The sequence below is a fragment of the Bubalus kerabau genome, chromosome 11, assembly GCF_029407905.1.
Source record: "Bubalus kerabau isolate K-KA32 ecotype Philippines breed swamp buffalo chromosome 11, PCC_UOA_SB_1v2, whole genome shotgun sequence".
Lineage (NCBI taxonomy): Eukaryota > Metazoa > Chordata > Mammalia > Artiodactyla > Bovidae > Bubalus > Bubalus kerabau.
The window spans coordinates 30,849,407-30,871,274 of NC_073634.1; the positions used below are offsets into that span (position 1 = coordinate 30,849,407).

The 21,868-nt window shown below is 44.3% G+C and overlaps 1 protein-coding gene across 1 annotated transcript in view; it reads left to right on the forward strand.

Moving 5' to 3' along the window:
• Window positions 1-237: 237 nt before the first annotated feature.
• The window catches only part of PRKCE (protein kinase C epsilon), a 546,248-nt gene continuing 524,617 nt past the window's right edge, over window positions 238-21,868 (forward strand). The window contains exons 1-2 of the mRNA XM_055539989.1: window positions 238-807; window positions 1,013-1,555. Coding sequence (XP_055395964.1) covers window positions 1,208-1,555 — 348 coding nt within the window. The 5' untranslated portion in view covers window positions 238-807; window positions 1,013-1,207. The remainder of the gene's footprint in view (window positions 808-1,012; window positions 1,556-21,868) is intronic.

Below are 21,868 nucleotides of genomic sequence, written 5' to 3' on the forward strand. Positions count from 1 at the left end.
CGCGGGGTCCCAATCCCGTTCCCCCGCCGGCCGCCGCGACCCCGAAAGGCTCGCCAGTTCTCGACAGTCCTCTGCTGGGCTCACTTTTCCCGTATTGCTCCCCCAACCGGCAAAACTTTCTATTTCCCCAAACACCAGGGCGCGCGCGCGCGCGCGCGTGCACACACACACACACACACACACACACACACACATACACACTGACGTCTTTTGCGCATTTCCTGCATTAGAGGGAGGGAGACTCGCTCGCACACCGACGGAGGGAGAAGAGACCTAGGGGGAGAGCGGGCGGGCAGCGAGCGAGCGGCAGCTGAAAGCCGGGACGCGGGGAGCGCGGCGGGCGGGCGCCGGCGCCCGGGAGGTGGGGCCGCGCCGAGTCGCAGTCCCGGCCCCGCCGCGCTGCGCACCGCCCGGTGCCGGCCTGCGCCCCAGCCGGAGCCGCGGCCACCCCGACTCTCGAGCCCGCGCGGATGTGAGATTCCCGACTCCTGGCGCCTCCCGATCGCCGACTGCGGCGCGGCGCGGCTTCGCCCAGGAGGAGGCGGCCGGGCTGGCCGTGTGGCTTGTGGATTTTTTTTTTTTTTTTAAATTTGGCTCCGAGGAGGACCATTTCCTCTGGACATGCATCCCTCCGGGTAGACTGCACATCCCTGGGTCCATCCCCCGCCCCGCGCGGTCAGAGGCAGGCGCTGGGTGTGCGAAGAGGATCCGGGTGGAAATCTGCGCCCCCGTTCTGGTCCCCGCCCCGTCTCACCGCCCCCTCCCCCTCCTGGAGTCGAAATTTCCCGGGGATTATGTTTCGGAAAGGTAGGTAAGCGCCCGACTCGGCGCCCACTTCCCCGCAGCCCCGACCCGGAGAGCCAGCGAGGCGACGAGACAGCCCCCGCGGCTTTTGCAGCGGAGCCGATAGCTCGTCTCCTCTTCTGGAGGTGCTGCTGGGGCGGGGGGGGTGGGGGAGACTTCTCCAAACACGGACGTCCCCCAGCTCTCCCCCCTCCTTGTTTTCCGTTAGGAACCCGGCGAGGAAATACATGCACTGGCTGAGAATCGCCCGCGCCAGGGCGCAACACTACAAGGTGTAGGGAGAGTGTGGGGTGGGGCGAGAGGGGACCCAAGAGTCCCGTGCTCGGAGCGCCGCGGCGTCGGTTCTTCGTTCCTGCCCTCTGGGCGGACGGAGTGACCCCGGCCCCCACTCTCCGCCCCGACCATGGTAGTGTTCAATGGCCTTCTTAAGATCAAAATCTGCGAGGCCGTGAGCTTGAAGCCCACAGCCTGGTCGCTGCGCCATGCGGTGGGACCCCGGCCGCAGACTTTCCTTCTCGACCCCTACATCGCCCTCAACGTGGACGACTCGCGCATCGGCCAAACGGCCACCAAGCAGAAGACCAACAGCCCGGCCTGGCACGACGAATTCGTCACTGATGTGTGCAACGGGCGCAAGATCGAGTTGGCTGTCTTCCACGATGCCCCCATCGGCTACGATGACTTCGTGGCCAACTGCACCATCCAGTTTGAGGAGCTGCTGCAGAACGGGAGCCGTCACTTCGAGGACTGGGTGAGTTGGGCGCCTCCTGGTCCAGGAACCAGGCTGTGGGGTTCCAGGGGCAGAACTCACGACCTTGGCTTTGGTCGTGGGACTCAGGGATTTAGTGCCATTTGGGGTGTGTGTGTGTGTCTCAATTACCTTGGGGAAGCACATTCCACTTAGTAGTTGGGGAGAAGTAGCCACTGAGGAATGGAAGATGAGTCTTGGAAAGAGGGTAAGGTCCTCTGCCCTGTCCAGACAGCGGGCGCTACAGGGACTTCGAAAGCTGGGAACCCCAAACTGCCGGTGCTGACGGTTGGCAGAGAAGCCGGCTCCTTCCGTCAGGCGCGTGGTGGGCTGGTTGTGTGTGGGTGGGTTCCTCAGTCCTTGGAGAGGCACGTGGAGCCCTACACTGAAGGCTTCTTGCACGTCCTGGCTTTGTCCTGAGTAGCCGAGTTGAGGAGCTGTTTTATTTTTCCCTCCGGGATGAAGCTGGCTCATTTCTATTCTGTTGTCTGGCAGTTAGCTTATCTTCTGACATGCCGCGAGAAAAATTTCTTCTCCTCTAGTCCCCTCCAGGGTCCCAGAAACATGGGCCGAGCTGGTTTTGCCCAATGCATTGTCCATCCATCCGGGACTAGCACTGTGTTCTACAAACGGTTCTGCTTGTGATTAATTGGCAGTCAGTGCTTTGAATCCGACTTAAAGTTACATGTTTCCCTGTTTTGATACTCAAGACACTGTGCCATGAGATACTATTTTTGAGACCAAGTTAATTGATTACACTGTCAAAATATTCGGGGCTTGGTAATAGGCCTTGTGCACACACTCTAAACCAAATGCATTCAACCTTGGCACTCAAAGAAACAGGGAGAAGCAACCTTGTTTTAGCTCTGTTTTAGAGGGAAGGTGTTAAATTAGGAAATTATTTTCTTTATTTTTATATTTGTTACATGTTTCCAGGGAGAGCAGATGTGACTCTGGGTGTATATGGTTTTAGGGTTCATTGGTCTACACAGAGAATACCTGATCCTCGTGGAGAGATGTTTAATTACTGAAAACAAATAACTTCATGATGTCCTATGGTCAAAGGTTGCACATGAATCACCTTGGCATATCACCTTACATATAAATACGTACATACATACATACATATATATATATATACCTACCCACACATATGTATATATACACACACTTTTTTTAAGGAGATGGAGTTTTAGGGGAAAATAGGAAAAAGCTTTTCGCCTCCCTTTGATGCTCCTGGCTGTGATGTAGTCTGCCCGAAACCATGGTTACAGGGCTTACAAGGAAGCTCCAACAAACCACACCAAGTACAACCCTGGGAGATTTGTGGCTTACACTTTGGGAAGCAGGCAAACCTTTATGGAATCCCAAAGAACACAGTGTCATTCCATTCCATTCCAGTTCACCAATGGCCCTGGCCACTGCCCCCCTCCCACCACGGGAGTTCCCACTCATTTCCCATTTCCTGTCCGCTGGCCTTCAGTCCTTTCACTCATGAAAGTGGTGCATCTCTGAGGGGGAGCTGAAGGGATAACTAATTTCAAAGCCAGATCTTAACACCAAAATCTGTGGTTTTCAAGTTGTTGTTTTAGGACAGGAAGGGGAAGAAAAAAATATGACCATGGTAGTGAGGAAATGAGGCTTTTTGCCGTGTATTCAGATGGAGTTGGACAGTGAGGCGGAGAGCAGGTAGGGTGAACAGCACATCTGCTTTTCTCCACAAAACAGATGCTAGCTGGAGGGAAAGGTGTCTGAGTGTCTCTGATGATGCTTTGCCGGGGCCCACCCAAATCCTGGGTACATTGACACATGATCCTCACTTTGGAGCATGTCCAGTGAAGTGTGCACTGTTCACTAGTCGGTCGTCTGTCACTCTCTGAGGTACTCAGATTCACATTGGACTTGGCCCTGGACCAGATCATCTAGTGATAGGCAGTTTTCACAGCCAAGGATGCTGAGTCCCAGAGCAGCTAAGTGGGTTCCTGAGGTCACAAGACAAGCAGACGGGGCAGGGTTGGAAGGAGGGACCACAGCTCCTATTGCTCACGGCTTACTCAGTGGAGAACTAGGCCCTCTGGTCTCCTAGTCTAAGTCTTCCTGCAGATTCATGTGCTGTGACCCCGATGTTTTTATTGTACATGATAATTTAAAGTGCTTTCAGAATCAGTGTCTCTTTTGCCTTATGCTATGTTATGCTAAGTCACTTCAGTCATGTCCGACTCTGTGCGACCCCATAGACGGCAGCCCACCAGGCTCCCCCGTCCCTGGGATTCTCCAGGCAAGAATACTGGAGTGGGTTGCCATTTCCTTCTCCAATGCATGAAAGTGAGCAAGTGTGAATTAGGTGTTGGTAGATTAAAAAACTTGAGATACAGAAAGGCCAGAGTCACAGGATGGATGAATCAAGTAGTGGAGCTGGTTCTGTTGTCTGGGATTGTTTTCATGAGGATGGTCTGGCCGCACTGGTTCTTCCAACTGAGGGTGAGGACGCAGCAGCAGACGTGACTGGACCGTGGAAGCAGACAGGTTGCACCTGGGATGGCTAAGGTCACCTTTCCCATCCCTGTCAGCCAGGGGACACCCACAGAATCACACCTTTGTGTAGAATTTCCTGGGCTCCAGCCTCTGTGCTCTTCACCTGGCAGTAATGAAGACGTGTGTCTGAGAAATCTGGCCTGGAGTAAGGAGATGCAGAGGGCATGCAACAGCCACCTTTCTCATCGCTGTGGAACATTTCATTCAGCTGCGTTATGAATTCCCAGGTATTCACTGAGTTCCTGTTTTGCACTCAGATCCAACCAGGAACATTTAGCTCTTTGGGTAATCCAGGAGTAAAAGAGACCATGGGTTACTCTCAGGAGGCTTCATTTCACTAGGGAAATAACACTGAATAGATACTCATAGACCCTTAAGTAGCAATTAGGCTCTAAATGAGTGGTACCTTAAGTATGTTACAGGAGTTCCAAAAGGGAATATGCTGGGATGGCTGGAAGAGTCTAGAGGTTCCTGGAAGGAGACTTGAATTGGGGGTGAAACGATGGGTAACATTTAAAGAGGTGTTTATGGGAGAAGACAGTGTTCCGTGGGCGCAGACATGCTGGAGTAAAGGCAGAGCGTGCCTGGGTCAGAAACGCGTGGCTGAAACTGAGGGCGCCTGTCAGGAGAGGACCAGACAAGGTGAGGCTCCCCAAATTTAAGACTTTTATCTGAGTACTGCCAGTGCTATGATGGATTTACTTAATATTTTAAAACAGTAACTCTTTGATTTCCCACTTAAGCCCCAGTATTTGTGAAATGACAGGTTTGGGTATGGTAGTTACCATTTTTCTTTATTGACATTAAACTAAACGTTTGTCTCTAAAATGAAAATGAAAAGCTTACCTCAGGTGCCTCTTAAAATCATTAGTACTATGGGGGCTAATGATTCCACCCCTTGGAAACCATGGAATAAAGTTTGGAAAATTGAGGTGGATTCTAGAATGTTTAAAACCAGACTGAGATTGTTATTCCCCAGACAATGAGAGACATACCTGTTATGGTGACAAAAGGGGTTGCTTTAGAGAAAGCTCATTGCATAGAGATGGGCAGATTTCACCTGTCCTCGGAGCAGAATCCCGTGAAACACAATTGCTGTAGCTCACTTCCCTAAAACTGTTAGAGGTGATAACTCTCCTCAGACTCTGGTGTGCAAGAGTCACTGGGTGGGGTCATTAAAAATCCAGATCCTCTTGCCCCACTTTCAGAGCTTTCCATTCTGTTGTTTAGGACAGAATTCTCATTTAGAACAAGCTGTTCTGGAGATTCTGACCAGCCCATACCTTGAGAAACACTGAACTAGAATAGAAATTGCAGGCAGGGGAAGGCTTCAGATAATGAATATACTAAGATTTTGTGCATAGAAATGTCCTGAGATTTTTGAATAGATTTGTTTTTTAAAATTTACTTGTCTAATTTTTTAAAATTTATTTTTAATTGGAGGACAATTGTTTTGCTATATTGTATTGACTTCTGCCATACAACCACGTGAATCAGCCACAAGTACACATATGCCCCCTCTTCCTTGAACCTCCTTCCCACCCCTCTAAGCTGTTACAGTGCCAGCTTGAGATCCCTGTGCCCATACAGCAGTTATCTGTTTTACATATGGTAGACTCTGATGCTGGGAGGGATCGGGGGCAGGAGGAGAAGGGGACGACAGAGGATGAGATGGCTGGATGGCATCACCGACTCGATGGACGTGAGTTTGAGTGAACTCCGGGAGTTGGTGATGGACAGGGAGGCCTGGCCTGCTGCAATTCGTGGGGTTGCAAAGAGTCAGACACGACTGAGCGACTGAACTGAACTGAGTGTATATATATCAGTGCTACTCTCTTAATTTGTACCCCCCTCTTCTTCACCCGTGAATAGACTTGTATAATTCCCAGTAGCTCAGTTGGTAAAGAATCTGCCTGCAATGAAGGAGACCCAGGTTTGACTCCTGCGTTGGGGAGATCCCCTGGAGAAGGAAACAGCAATCCACTCCAGTATTCTTGCCTGGCCCACCTGGATAAAGCAAGATTTATAAGCAGGATTGGGTAAACTAGAAACATTGGGATTCCTGAATGGATGCTGGTGGAGCAGCACTCGCCTTTAGGACAGATGGTGGAATGCTAGGGGAGCAGGAGGATGGCAGAGAGGGTGGGTAGAGCGTGTGGGTTACAACTGTCTGGCCCTTCACACTCTGGAGTCTGCTCGCTATATCCTTTGCTCAGTTCTCTCCTTCCTGTCCCCAGACTCTGAAGTTATCTTTGGTTGGTGTTGCTACCATGCTTCATGCTACGGAAGAGGCCCTCATGACAGTGGCAATGACAGAAAGTCATTTTCTGACAGGTGGTTTGGTGGAGCACCTGAGGGCAGAGCTCTGGAGCCCGGCTGCTTGGGCTTGAATCTCATCTCTATTACCAACCACTTGTGAGACCTTTAGGGAGCCATTTAACCTGTGTTTCTGTTTCTGCCTCTGTAAGATGTGGGCAGTGGTACAAGTCCCCACCTGTAATGCAACGGGCTTGTCCTGGGGATGGAAGGAACAGGTAAAGCACATCAGCCAAGAGCTCTGTGAATGTTTAACAACTGTAGCTATTGTTGTTATGTTCCCCTAAACCTACCATGGCTCGGCCCTAGAGAGGGGTCTTTATTGATCTGAATATTATACAGGATCTAAGGAAGCCAGTTTTTCATAGCCTCCAAAATGTTTTTCATTCGGGGAGTCTCATTTGGCAAGGAATGGGGCACTCGTGTTTCTGTTTCATTTTTCCAAAGTAGCCCATTGACAGGGTCTCTCAAAACTATCCCACCCATGGAACTTCCATGGTGGTCCAGTCTTTAAGACTTCTGCTTCCAATGCAGGGGATGTGGGTTTGATCCCTGGTTGGGGAGCTATATCTTACATGCCTCATAGCCAGAATACCAGAACATAAACAACAGAAGCAATATGGTAGCAAATTCTGTAAAGGCCATTAAAAATGGTCCACATGAAAAAAGAATCTTAAAAAATTGAGGGGAGTAGAGAGAGGGTGAGATGTATAGAGAGAGTAGCATGGAAATTTACCATATGTAAAATAGATAGCCAATGGGAATTTGCTGTATGACTCAGGAAACTCAAACAGGGTCTCTGACAATCTAGAAAGGTGGGATGGGGAGAGAGATGGGTGGGACAGGACATGGGTGTACCAATGGCTGATTCTTGTTGATGTTTGACAGAAAACCACAAGATTCTGTAAAGCAATTATCCTTCAATTAAAAAAATAAAGTGGCAAAAAAAAAAAAAAAATTATCCCACCCTGCTGACACTGGGAGATAGGCTGATGCCCCTTTTGGAGAGGTTGGATTCAGGGGGATGGGGTACCCCCTGGACCCCAAAGCCCTTGGGGAGAGTCTTCCAATGCAGAAGCCAAGGAGAGGGGCCTAGTGGCCCAGATGCTATGCCCTGGACAGAGCCTGAGGACATACCCATGTTCTGGTGAAATTACCCCAGGAAATTACTCAGATCTGTTCTGGTAGTGGCCTGAGCACATGTGGGTATAAACAGCTTAAAGGCCCGTCTCTGTCTTCAGGGATTTTGTAAGGCAGTCTCTCAGAGGATCTCTGAGACCTCTCTTATCATTTAGACAGAATGAGGTGGGATTGTCCGGAAAGCAGTGTGAAGAGTCCACACCCACTTTGTGGGCACCTATGCCTTGAACTCTCCCAGCACCTGGGGCTCCAGGTATCTCCCTGCTGATTTCCTACTGACCCCTGTATTGTTGTTGTTGTTTAGTCGCTGGTCTTGTCTGACTCTTTGCAACCCCATGGACTGCAGCCTGCCAGGCTTCTCTATCCATGGGACTTCCCAGGCAAGAATACTGGAGTGGGTTGCTATGCCCTCCTCCAGGGAATCTTCCCCACCCAGGGATCGAACCCACTTCCTGGGTTGGCAGGTGGAGTCTTTACCACAGAGTCACCGGGAAAAGCCTATAATACTTAATATCTAAGGAAACATTGCTTCTCATGGTACGTAATTGGTTATTTAACAATGCAATTCTTGCCCCAGTGCTCCCACAGAACACTGTTTGGCAGTGGGCCCTGAAGTTAAAGGGCCGCGGGCCTCATATGCTGTCGGGCCTTGGCTGCCTGTCTTGTTCCTCTTTCTCTGTGTCTGACCAGCAGCAGATTTAGTGAATATTTGAGACCCTTAGCTCCCTAGTTCCTCAGTAGGCCTCTTGCCCTGAATCCATGAGCTCTAATTGCAGGATGCCTGGATCACTCACTAGCTGTATGTCTTTGGGCACGTGACTTATACTCTTGAAATCTGTTTCTTCCTTTGTACAATGGGAATATAATAGTTCTTACCTCTTAGGATTGTTGTGAGACATAAGGGAATCGGTAAAATTCTTAGCAAGGGGTCAGGCTACTGTACGTTCTAACAGTTTTATTAATATGTAAAGGCTTGTGTATATGTGTTCATAGTTTTAGAATCTTAAATCAGAACATATGGTCCAGTGAAAGATATTTTTCCCTTTGTATTTATATACATACATGAGAAGTCTCACATGGTCTAAAAATATACATATAAAATGTATTTATATGAGAAGTCTCACATTGTCTAAAAATAATGTTAACTTAGTTATACTTAACAATTGGCTTTTTGGAAATTTAATAATAGAATTACTTGAAATGAAATTGTTTTGGAAAGTCTAGAACTGTGGCCGCCGGAGTCAAAGGTTAAGTATTTATTGAAGCATATGATTAATTGGAAATAGGGATATTTGGGAGCTGCTGTTTTGGTTTTGCTGTACTGAATAATCTAGTTTCATGAATTTAAATACATTCCCAATGCTGTTGACTCTTAAGTTCCTAATTCCATCCCATATCTGCCGTTGATATTCAGAACTCGTATAGGCGACTGCCTTCTTGTCATGGCCATTTGATTGTGTAAAGGGCATCTCAAACTCAATTATGCCCCAAATTGTATATGTGATGTCTCCTCTCCCCATTTTAAGCCTTTCATAATTTTCCTCATCTCAAGAAATAGCAATTCCACCCTTCCAATTGCCCAGGCCATTCCTGACACCTTGCATTCTCATCCACTCCATATGCAATCTCTCAGCAGTGTCTGTTTTCTCTGCCTTCAAAATAAGTCTAAAGTCTGATCATCTTTCCATACCCCTGCTGACGCTGCTCTGGCCTAAGTCCCAGCCGTCTCACACCAAGATTATTTCAACTTCTAACTGGCTCCCGCCCCCTACCCCAACTCTATCAGATCATGTCACTCTGCTCACAGAATTCTCAGGGTAAAAACCCAAGTCCTTATCACCATCTGTAAGGCCACCATGACCGGGCCTCCGGTTACAACCTCTATGACCCCATCACCAAGTATTCCTCACCTGTTCAGTTCTCTCCCAGTCATATTCACCCACTTGTACCCATACACTTACTGTGTTCTTTGCACCTGCTTTGCACCTGCTATTCCATCTTTCTAGAATATTCCTTCCTCAGATACACTCATAGTTTAAATCTTTACTCAAATATTATTGGTACAGTCTCAGTAAGGCCTTTTCTGGCAATCTCATCTAAACTTTTACCCTTCTCCTTGACACTTTATATGCTCTTTTCTTGCTTTATTTTTACTTTTTAGCTCTTATCTGTCTTATAGAGTATATATTTGCCTATCCTCATTGATCATCTCGAACACAAGAAGAGAGGTTAGATAAATGCAGAGGTTTTTGTTCACTGCTCTGATCTTGGTACTCAATTCCTGGCACATTGTTGAATTAAAGAAAGCTTTTAATCAAACAAAGGTGTATTCCCCTAGCATTGACTGTGGTCTAGTGCTGTGGTAGACAGTGGGGGCTTGGGAAGACAAAGTGGTGGATAGTATCATTCCTGACTCTGAAGAGCAGGAAATCTAGTTGGGAAGACCAGTAGGATAAGCAGTTGAGTGAATTCCTTAATCAATCTTTCTGTATGGTTGAAAGAAGTAAGGAAATGGTAGAAGAAAGGGATATTTTATTTTATAAAAATCTATGGGATCCTGGAAGGTGTTTTTATGAGAGAATGCTGTATTATTTCCATGAGGCAGTTTGCACCAAGCTGAAGCGTCTCCATCAGGTGTGAGGTTTCTTTTTTCTTTTTCGATTTTTTTCCTCAGCCTACTGAAGTGTGTGTGTGTGAAATTTGCTCAGTTGTATCTGACTCTTTGCAACTCCATGGACTATAGTCCGCCAGGCTCCTCTGTCCATGGGAATTCTCCAGGCAAGAATACTGGAGTGGGTTGCCATTCCCTTCTTCAGGGGATCTTCCCAACCCAGGACTCCTGCATTGCAGGCAGATTCTTTACCATCTGAGCCACCAGGGAAGCATAATTGACAAATAAAAATTGTATACTTTTAGCGTGTACAATATGATGGTTTACTGTGTGTGTATATATATATATATACACACACACACATTGTAAAAGCTCAAAGCATTATTTATTTATTTGAAGTATAGTTGATTTCCAATGTTGTATTAGTTTCAGGTGTACAGCAGATGTATTCAGTTTTATATATATTCTTTTTCAGATTCTTTTCCATTATAGGTTATTATAAGATATGGAGTATAATTTCTTGTGCTATACAGTAGGTCTTTATCAAACCATTTTTACAAGTGGGAACTGTCACAAAAAAATAAAGGTTCCAAATGCCAAATAACCATTACAGAGCAAAATGATGGTCTGAGTTTTCTGAAGGACGGAATTGTGTACCCTCTGGGTACTGAGGACCCCTGCAGAGTGCTGTGATAGGGGGAGAAAGAAAAGACCCACTTGTTCTCCCTTTGCAGAGTTTAAAATCAAGTTCAAATTCTCCTAAGGGCTTTAGAGACAACACCTTTTGTAATTGGCACCAACGAGAAGTGAAATTTTACGTTCCTGCGGTTGAACTCAGAGCTCATTGAAACACATGCAGACAAAGCTTCCAGAGTCTTCACTTACAACTCTGGAGCAGGCCTGCAGTATTTTACATAAATAAAAGCTACATTTGGCAAAACATTGTGTTTCTCTCTAAGTCCCTCCGGGTATATACGGGCTTGTTAAGTAATTACAATCTATTATAATGCTAATCAGCAGGCTGCACCTGTTTGAAATCTAATTTTCTGGCAGTAACTCATGAAAAGTGGGCAAAAGTCTGCATTGTGCTGGGAGAACAGAGAGGACAGGGACAGACTATTGTCTTTGAACTTTGCCGACCTCTAAACAGAATGGAAATTCTGGACAGAGTTTGATTGATCTCTGTAGTATCTATTGCCTGGGAGGAGGAGGGTCACAAGCCTGTCACCAGATCCAAGTTCAGGAATGAAGACCTAGGGAGGGCCTCATCTCCCGTCCTGGTCCCATCAACCTCACCTTGAAGTCTCAGACAGGTCACTTTCCTTTGCCCGCAAGGAATAAGCTCATTGAGCTACTGTCCCAGGTTCCGGATATAATCAGATTCGAGAAGAATTTGGAAAAATCAAGGTGGGTGCACCTATGATTAATTATTGAGGAAAAAATAGACTTGGAGCTTGCTTATGACCTTCTTGAATAAATGTGTTTGTTTTTTTCAGATGAGAGCACCTCTTGGTGCCCATTGTCTTTCAGATGTAAGTATCTTACATCTTAAGTATCTTAAGCAGGCGTCTTCCCCACCAGTCAGAATATGAGCCACTCAGAAGGAGCAAGCTAACGTACTCACTCATCTGTGGGCTGAGTAAAAGGCTGCCTGTTTGGAGTCTCAAATAGACAGCACTCTTTAATCAGGCTGACTTAGATTCTGCACCTCTTAGAAACTCATCTTCCAGTCCAGTACTGAAAAGAAAGATGGTGGAACTTACAAAAGATTCTAACCAGTGGACAAAGAGGGGTCTTCCTTCATTGTTCCAGCCATCCTTTCAGCCAGTTAGCGAATATTCATTGAATACTTTGAAGCTGATCCCTGATCTCATGAAGTATATGGTCTAGTAGAAGATACAATATTAATCAAAGAATAACAAATATACTAGTATGGAAAGTTACAACTAAGAAGGAGAGTTGTTCACAAGCCTTTCAGAGTCTGGGGACACCCAAACCTCACCTCTTCAGGGTTGGATTGACTAACACCTTTTTCTTTCCCCGAGAAATTCACTGAATGGTGAGTCAGATGACTTCTATTACGCAGTAGCATTGGACCTTAGATTCCACATGTATGAGAGCAGGAGAGCGTAGGCTAGAGACTTTGTAAGGCCTCTGTAAACAATGGTCCTGACTTGGCTTTCTGCATTTGGGGCTTTGACTATGTTCAACTCGTGCAGGATAATATTTTATCTTTATTGTTTTCCATGAAGCTAACTCTCATCTCCTCTGAGAAACTGTCAGTGTCTGCTTTTTCCCCTTCTCATCTTTCTTTCTTGTTGTGATCAAAAGCACAAATGCATTTTGAAAGCTCACTTCTTTGCCTAGTGTTCAAGGCCCACAAAAACACATTTATCAATATTTTTAAAATGGAGCCCTCTGTATCCTTGAGCCATTTGAAAGATATTCTGTAAACAAATAAAGCAAGCAGAATTTATAGAATGCAGGGTCTATGAATCCATCTCTCTACCTTCCAGACTGATGAGCCTTTAGACCATTTTGGGAAGCTAATAGAATCATCAATCAGCCGGTAAGGATGGAGCATGTGATCGGCCAGTATTTGCTAGCGTGTTTTTCAAAACATTGGAGTCTTGTAATGTTTTCAGGTTGCTGTGATCAAAGAATTTGGGAAATGTTACAGAGTCAAATATACATGTTATTAGCACCATAGAACTAGTGTTTTGTGGACAAATTTGTAAAGCATTATAGTTAGAAAAAAGAAGGAATGGACTTTCGTCAAGTGGGTCATTTGGGGATTCAAAAGTAATACCCTTTTATGAAACAGTGAAGTCAAAGAACGGTGGGACTTTGAAGGAGAGAGGGAATCACTGTCGATTATAATAGATGGCAGGGGCTTCTTGGCAAGATTTGGATCTAGTCCTCGTAGAAAATGGAATCTGAATAGATAGACAAGGGAGTCTCTCTAAGTTGAAAGAAGAGCATAAAGAATGTTAGGCCATTTCTAGCATTTTGGGTCTATGAGGGAAGTCAAGAAATTAGTGAGATTAAATTAAGAATGCAATCCAAAAATAATTGCTTCACTAAAAAAAATATACACACAAAACTCAAACAATGAGATAGCCAAAGAAAGGGAACAGTGCATAGAACCTGGTATTCATTCATTAATCTGTCTATCCATCTAGCCTGCCAGCCAACTAGCCAGCCAGCCATTCAACAAATATTAATATATGTTGAATACTTTCTATGTTCCAGGAATTTTGCTCAGAGCAAAGTGTTGACAAAATCTCTCATGATGTATTGAACTATTTATTATCAAGGAAATCTATCTGGAGGGCTAACCTCAATCTTTTATGCCATATTTCCAGTTAATTTTCTATTGTTTGTTTCTTGATAGACTTAATAGAGATGAAGAATAGCTTTGTAGCATCCTTCATGTAATTGAGTAGTGGCTTGTCCAAATTCATGAATGTTAAAAACTAGTGTAGTCTTTGGAGTCAGTCCATCCTAGACTGAATTCTAGTTTAATCAGTTTTGGCTGCATGCTATTGGGCAAATTATTTAACCTCTCTGTACCAGTCTCATTATCTATAAAAGGGAAATAACAGCTATCTTGTAGAGTTATTGTAATATTAGATGAGTAATATAGTAGGTTTGGAGAAGGCAATGGCACCCCATTCCAGTACTCTTGCCTGGAAAATCCCATGGGCAGAGGAGCCTGGTAGGCTGCAGTCCATGGGGTTGCGAGAGTCGAACACGACTGAAGCGACTTAGCAGCAGCAGGAGCAGCAGCATAGTAGATTGGCCAATAACTTCAGATTTTTTCATAAGATCTTGTGGAAAAACCTGACTGAACTTGTTAGCCAAACCAATAAAAGTACCCAACTTCTAGCAAATTTAAAAACATAATAGTTAATTATTATTGGTAAATATCTGCAATTAATATTTATTACCAGATACAGGTAAAATTGTGCTTCTGTCCTAAGATTTTGTTCAGTAATACTCAACTAAGGAGTCCTAAGCAAAACCTTTTTTCAATCCCTACTTCCCTCCCTCTCTGAAATGAGCTAGCAACAGGAATTTGAGGTTTGCTAATTCCATGTGTGCAGAACTAGAACCCCACTCTTGGCCCTTCTTTAGGTGACCCCCTTGGTGGGAGTTGCAGTAACATAGATGACCTGCCCTTGGACTCTCTTTGGTCCTGATGGATGGACCTTCCCAACACATTGCTCCCTCTTGTCTTGTTGCTTTTTCGGCCATGCCACACAGCATGTGGGATTTTAGTTCCCCAACCAGATCGAACCTGTACCCCCTGCATCCCTGCATTGGAAGGGCAGAGTCTTAGCCACTGGACCACCAGAGAAGTCCCCCTCTTACTTTTTTAAAAAGCAGAGACAGCATTGCATTTTGATCTGAACATCACCTGCTTAGCTTGTGGGCCTAATGTAGTAACTGAGTCTTGAAGGTTTTTTAACAGCCAGATTTGCTGTGGTCCAGGGCTCATCTCATAGCTCAGTTGGTAAAGAATCCACCTTCAATGCAGGAGACGTGGGTTCAATCCCTGGGTTGGGAAGACCTCCTGGAGAAAGGAAAGGCCGCCTACTCCAGTATTCTGGCCTAGAGAATTCCATGCACTATACCGTCCATGGGGTCTCAAAGAATCCGACATGACTGAGCGACTTTCACTTTCAGGTGTACCCCCATTTCTCTGGGCCAAGGCAACTGCCTTCATTGCCCTACTGTGTGTCTCTTCTGTAAACCCAGCCTTCAATGCAGTGCACACCGACTGCTCTGTTGTCCCAGCTCATAGGCAGCATCCAAAGCTTCTCCACTTAGAGAGTAGGACTTTGCTTTTGACTCAGACATTTTAGTTGCTGGGCTTCCCTTTTAACTCAGCTGGTAAAGAATCCACCTGCAATGAAGGACACCCCGGTTCAATTCCCGGGTCGGGAATATCTGGTGGAGAAAGGGATAGGCTACCCATTCCAGTATTCTTGGGCTTCCCTGGTGGCTCAGCTGGTGAAGAATCTGCCTGCAATGTGGGAGACCTGGGTTTGATCCCTGGGTTGGGAAGATCCCCTGGAGAAGGGAACGGCTACCCACTCCAATATTCTGACCTGGAGAATTCTTTGGACTGTATAGTCCATGGAGTCTGAAAGAGTCGGACATGACTGAATGACTTTCACTTACTTACTTACCAAGAGTTGAAGAATAGCCAGTCTTTTGAAAAGATTGTATATATACTTATATACTTGTAAGGAACATTTACTTGTTGATTTTCTAAGACCCTGGTCTTTAAGCTCAGATTTCATGTTATATAACTTACATTGAAGTAACAAAAATGAATGAGGCAGATAGCTCATCTTCCCTTCTTTATGGATCAGTTTTCAGAAACTGCCTTTTTCTTCTCCTCAGTCAGAGAAGTCCTTTCCTTCCTTCAAGTCTTTCTTTAGACTTCACCCAGGAGCAGGAGGTCTGGTTCTTTTGTGGCTTTGTGACTTTGTGAAAATGCACTCAACAGCCTCAGCCTTTAGTTTCCTAGTTTATGAAAAGCATTAATATTATATTTCATCTTAGAGAAGATGATAGCATTTAAGTTCCAGGTGCCTGAGTACTAACTCATGATGATAGTGTTAGAATTGGTTTTGTATCTTTATTAGTCTGGGTCTCTGGAATCCAGAGGATTTGTGTGGGAGTTGTATAGTGGTACTAAATCCCCTTTCTGGGTGCTCAGAACCAAGGACAGTCTCCCTCCACCCCAGCAGCTTATAGGATAGAGTCCAGCCCCATTATCCTGCTAGACGTTAAAAGCCCTGCATGGTTCCCTCCCTCTCTCTGCCTCGTTTAATGGATCCCACATCCTCTGTGCTGGGAACTGCCTCCATGAGGGCTTGTTTCTGTCCTTCATGCCCGATGATTCATGGTGCTCTGATCCCCCAAGTCTGTCTTCCTTGGTTAGTCTTACCACCCAGCCAAGTCTTGTCCTTTTTGGGGCATTGTTTCTAGAACTCTCCAGGCTACCTTTTGGCCTTTGGAATCCTGGTAACATTTTCCACTTGTGCCCCCCAGTTACAAGTATTGCTGTCTAGCGTTGACGATCCCATACTCCCTATGTTCTCTTACAGAGGTAGCAAAGGCCCCAGGGGAGAGGAAAAACATGTGCCATTTTGTGTTAATGCTTGGCATGTTGCCTTGAATATAATAGATACTTGCTGGGTCGGAACATTTTAACATTAAATACAGTAAGATTTACCTAAAAACATAGATGCTCTTTAGATACTTGTTCTGAGTGTTCTCTCTCCTCCTGTGACAGAAAAGAATGTAATATTTAAAGAATAACACACACACATCTGCATGTGCTTTAAAAAAGAAAAAAGTAAGAGGGGGTGCTGATACATTGGGAAGATTTTTATCTTTTACTTGTATTCAGCATTTAAAAAATTAATCAACTTTATTTTCTAGCGCAGTTTTGTTGTTGTTGTTTAGTCACTAAGTTGTGTCTGACTCTTTTGTGACCCCATGGACTGTAGCCTGCCAGGCTCCTCTGTTCATGAGATTTCCCAGGCAAGAATACTGGAGTTGGTTGCCATTTCCTTCTCCAGAGGATCTTCCCGACCCAAGGATTGAACCCAAGTTTCCTGCTTGGCAGGCAGATTCTTTACCACTGAGCCACCAGGGAAGCTCTGGAACAGTTTTAGGTTTATAGAAAAATTGGAAAGGCAGTACCAAGAGTCCCATAAAACCCCTCTGACCTCCAACCCCAAGTTTACCCTATTATTTTATATATATATATATTGACTTTAAGAAAAAGGGGGAAAGATGCAACATAGCTACTGCACATTGAAGCAGGTGGTGTCATGGTTAAATGCAGAGAGTTTGCATTAGAGGGAGGTGGGTTCTAATCCTGGTTGTACCACTGAACCAGCTGTGAGACCTTTTGACAAATTGGGTAACCTGTCTGAGCCTTTGATGCTTCATCTGTAAAATAAACTCAGTAATATCTAATTGTGTTGTTTGGAATAAGTCATGTAATGCATGGAAAGTGCTTAGAAAATTGCTTGTCACATGATAAGCACTTAAAAATGTTAGCTATTATTGTTATTCTAATTCTATTATAAAAAAATATACATTGTAGATTATGTGGCTTGGGACTTATGATGTTGTCAGAGTCCAGCTGATTTGATTCTGTTTGTTAGAGGGTGGCTACCATGTGGGGCTGCTTTTTATATGAGGGTTATGTTCAAATAGATGGTAGTTTTGGTTGTAATGAGTGACGAGGAAGTGACAGTGGTTTGCCAACTTTGTATTTGCTGTCTGCTTTCAAGCACTTAGAGACCAGCATACATTCACAAAATGCTGTATTCACAGTGGCTTATTTGTCCTTTATCAACTCAGCTCCGCCACTAATGAGCTGTGTGACCTTGGAGAAGAAATGTAACCTCTCTGAACTTCAGTTTCCTCTGCTGTCAAACAGGAATAGTCTTATTGTTCTGCTTGCCTTGTGGGGTTGAAAGACTCATTTACTCTACCTCTGAAAAGTGAAACTTGTCCCACATGAGTTAAGCAGTGATGAACCACTTTGGAATTGGGGGAAGGATGTGGCATTTCATGGGAAATTTACAGATGGGATAACTGAGGATAGAGGTTGTCCCCTGGCAGGGACTAAAGTGGGTCTTATCTCCCCAAGTCCCTGATAACACTGAGTGGTAAGCAGCATTTGAGTTTCTGAGCCAAACAGTCTGCCTCACTCTCAAGTTGTTGGGGCTGAAGATTTAAAATTGATCTGCTGGCTTTGTTTCTAGGAAACAGGCGTCTTGGAAGCCCACCCCCACAAGCAAGAGAACATGTCTCTTTTTCTTTGCTTCCTTATCCCTTCTTGGCTCTTTAAATTTTTGTCTTTATCACTGCTTATCATATGACTGGGCACAGACAAACATAACGCCAACTATTTTAAGGGGAAAAGGGGAGGAAGACAGATAAGACAGTGATTCAGAAAGGATCAGCAAAGTGGAGTCACGTGGTCGTCCCCTGTGGGTAAGATGTGCGGCAGTTTTTAAGACTGAGAAGGCCTCCTGAGTGCCTGGAGAATAAATGAGGTGTGTCTAGAGTGCATTTTAAAGCCCTTCCCCGTTAGGAGAGATTCAGAGCCCAGACAGAGCACACGAACCACACGTGTGTGACCTACTGCCCTGCTCTGTGTCTGTGTGTGCTAGGTGCAGTGGGGACTCCAAAGACAGGTCTTGGCACCTGCCCCCAGGAATAGGATAGGGAGAAGTAATGCCCACTTGAAAAGACTGATCACATAAGGTTCAGAGTGAAAGGAAACTGGATCTTGTCCTAACCATTTTGGTAGAGGTATAAATTACTGAAGTCTTCTTTTTAGAGAGCAACCTGGCAGGTAGGATCTGTAAAAACAAAAATGTATATTACAAGATATAATCCAGGTAATGGGTATAATTGACTCCATTGATAGTTATCAATCATATGGATACATTACATTGACACTATTTGAGATCCAGATCATAGCTTGTCTCTGATGGCTGAAGGGGTAGCCTTGTGGGTGTGCATATATCCTTAAGACTGCTGTAGGTCTTCTCTGAAGGGATTTGAATTTTAGGCAAGCGAGCATCATTTGACCCTTTCTAAACTTAAATTGATTAAGAACTTTGAGAACTTTTATCCATCTTTCATAGGAGGATCTGGTTTTGTTTTTTAATGGGAAAAGACATGAGATAAGAGGATAACACCTCTTGATGTTGTTGTCTAGTTGAGTTTTTCAAACTAAGGGTCAGGCCCCGTCCATTGAGGTCATGAGATCACTTAGATGGCTCTTAAACAGTGATTTTAGAGTTGGAAATAGAACAATATCAAACTGATCAGAATGCATCACAGGCAGTAAAGGTAAATATTACTTTAGAAAACCTCTGCTTCAGTTTTATGTGAGTTTTATTTATATGATTACCTTAATTCTTACTGTGAAAGTAAGGCTGTGAAAGTCACTCAGTTGTGTTTAACTCTTTGCAACCCTACGGATTATAGCTTGCCAGTCTGCTCTGTCCATGGAATTCCCCAGCAAGAATACTGGAGTAAGTAGCCTATCCCTTTTCCAGGGGATCTTCCCGACCCAGGAATCGAACCAGGGTCTCCTGCACTATGAGTGGGTTCTTTACCAACTGAGCTACCAGAGAAGCCCAATTCTAACTGTGGGTCCTAGTAAAATTTTTTTAAAAAATTGAGAAACATTGGTCAAGAACACAATTTCTGATATAATAGACTTGCGATGAGTACCAATAAGAGGGAGATGAAAAGGAAAGAAGATAGGATTCTCTCTATTCAATAAGCTTCCAGTTTTCTCACCTCCAAAATTCCATAAAGGTGGTGACTATTGAAGAATGGGATAGACTGCTTCTGAAAATCCTGCTTTACTGGTTCCTCAGTGAACAAAAATTCACAACTATGTAGGATGCAAAAGTAACCTGATGAACTGAAATATCTTGTGTTCTCCAAGAGTTCCCATCTCCTGACACCCTGGCGAATGGCATTCAGTATTAGATAGTGGTGCATCAGGGTTCATGACTTTGAACCATCTGGAGTTCAAGGTTAGAGAGCTCAGTTCGTGCCCTGTGACACATGATGGGTTTCTCCAGAACTGGCTTCAGCCAGCACAGGACAGTTTTACACTTTTTGATCAGGAATGTAGGGTCTTAAGTGACACTGCATAAGGTTAATACATTTATTAAAAAAACTACTTTTCCTCTTGATTCTCCCATCAAACTTGTAGAGTAGTAAATACATGTTCTCCATCTTAATTTGACATTTGAGGAAAAGACCTAGGGAAGTTAAATCATGAATCGGAGGCTGGGGCAGATGAATGAGTACCTGGCTCTCTTGGTTTTTTGGAGAAGGCTCTTTAGTGCACATGTGCAGGTATATTGTCTCCCAAACACACTGGTCTTGGAGGCCCAGGGCCTGGTTCAGAAGGTATTGATATCAATACCATTATACATTTTATTTATTTATTCATTAATTTATTTATTTGGCATGTGGTATGTTTGATCATTTTTTCGGCACAAGGGATCTTTAGTTGTAACATGCGAGATCTTATTTGGGGCCTGGGGGATCCAGTTTCCTGACTAGGGGTGGAACCCAGCCCCCTTGCATTGGGAGCTCAGAGTCTTAACCTCTGGACCACCAGGGAAGTCACCACCATTACACATCTTATACCATTATGTATTTATACATTGAAGCTCTATTCAAAAGGCATTTGAATGAATGAAAATTCCCTTCTCTTCTTGCTTCACCACCTCCTCTCTTTCTTAGAAATGAGCAGATGGAGGAAAGGTTCATGGAACATTTTTCCTCTAATTGAAATTGTGCAAAAACTGCTCTTTAATAATAGATACCCACTTAATCCTTATGTATAGATGGAAAACTGTAACATAAGTGATTTGATCAAGGTAAAAACTCCAGTAGAGACAGAAAATATGAGAAAACAGGTTTCCTGATTCCTATCAAGGTGATTGCATAGCTATACCACATTGGATCCAACCCTCATCCACTATCAGGCTTCTATCACATGTCATTATACATCTGTCCCGTTTACTGGTCATAAGTTAATGCCAGTACCACGTGTCTCAAACTTTTAGTAAGGGAGGTTGATTGATTTACTTATCTTTTCAATTTGTTCTTCAGCTGTTGACTGAGGTAGATTACCATTTTGGTGAGCTGACCATTTGCCTAGCTCCCTGGAGTTGGTCTTTACATGTCAAGGGGATGTTAAAAACTGTAATGAGGGGTAATTGTAAAGAAAATGAGTTCCCTTTTTCTTCCTCTCACTTCCAGAATTCTCTAGAGTGTCAGGATACATTGACTTTATAATTCAGCTTGCTGTACTGTCAGGATCCTTCCTTTCAAGTTGGAGTAGGTTTTTCCAAAATATGTTCTACAGAATAGGAGAAGTTAATAGAATATATACATTCAAAAAAGGAATGCCATGTCAAGTAGATTTGGCAAACAATGGATTAAATAAAGCTGCAACATTTATTGTAGGACTTCCATTAATCTTCAGGATGGCAATGGAATGAATAGTGTTCCCAAACTCATTTGATTATGCACCACTCTTTTGGGGACAGTCCTTATATCTCTTGAAGTACTGTCATTTGGGAAGTACTAACTGAAATCTGGCCTCTATATTTAAAGCAAATATATATTTGGGTCTCTTGACCAAGGAAGACTGATGTGGTGAGCAGGAAGGGATGGATCCTTATTAGTTTTTGTTGATCTTTTAATAAGTCTAAACCTTTGTTTTTAAAAATGGAATCCCAAGTGTTATTTATAGGCCTCTGACCCTAAAGAAGGGAGAGAAGCTGAGGCTGGACAGTTGTTTTTACATGAAAAAAGGAGTGCAAATAGGGGTTTCATTTGTAGGATTTTCTACATGATATTCTAGTAGTTCATTCTTGTTCTGTCTTTAGACAGTGACATTTATAAAGCAGTCGCCAAGCTAATGTTATGGTTCCTGAGATTGTTCATATAGAATTACATGGGCTGAGACCAGAGGCCCATGGTTCCTCCTTCCTGACTCAGGTCAGGATAAATAGTATCCATTTAACTCTTGCTCCTTCTCTTCAAAAATCATTTGTCACTGGGTTATTGCTCCCGATTAACTCTCTGGTGGAGGCATATTTTAATTTTTCATTTTCTTGTGTTTATTAGAA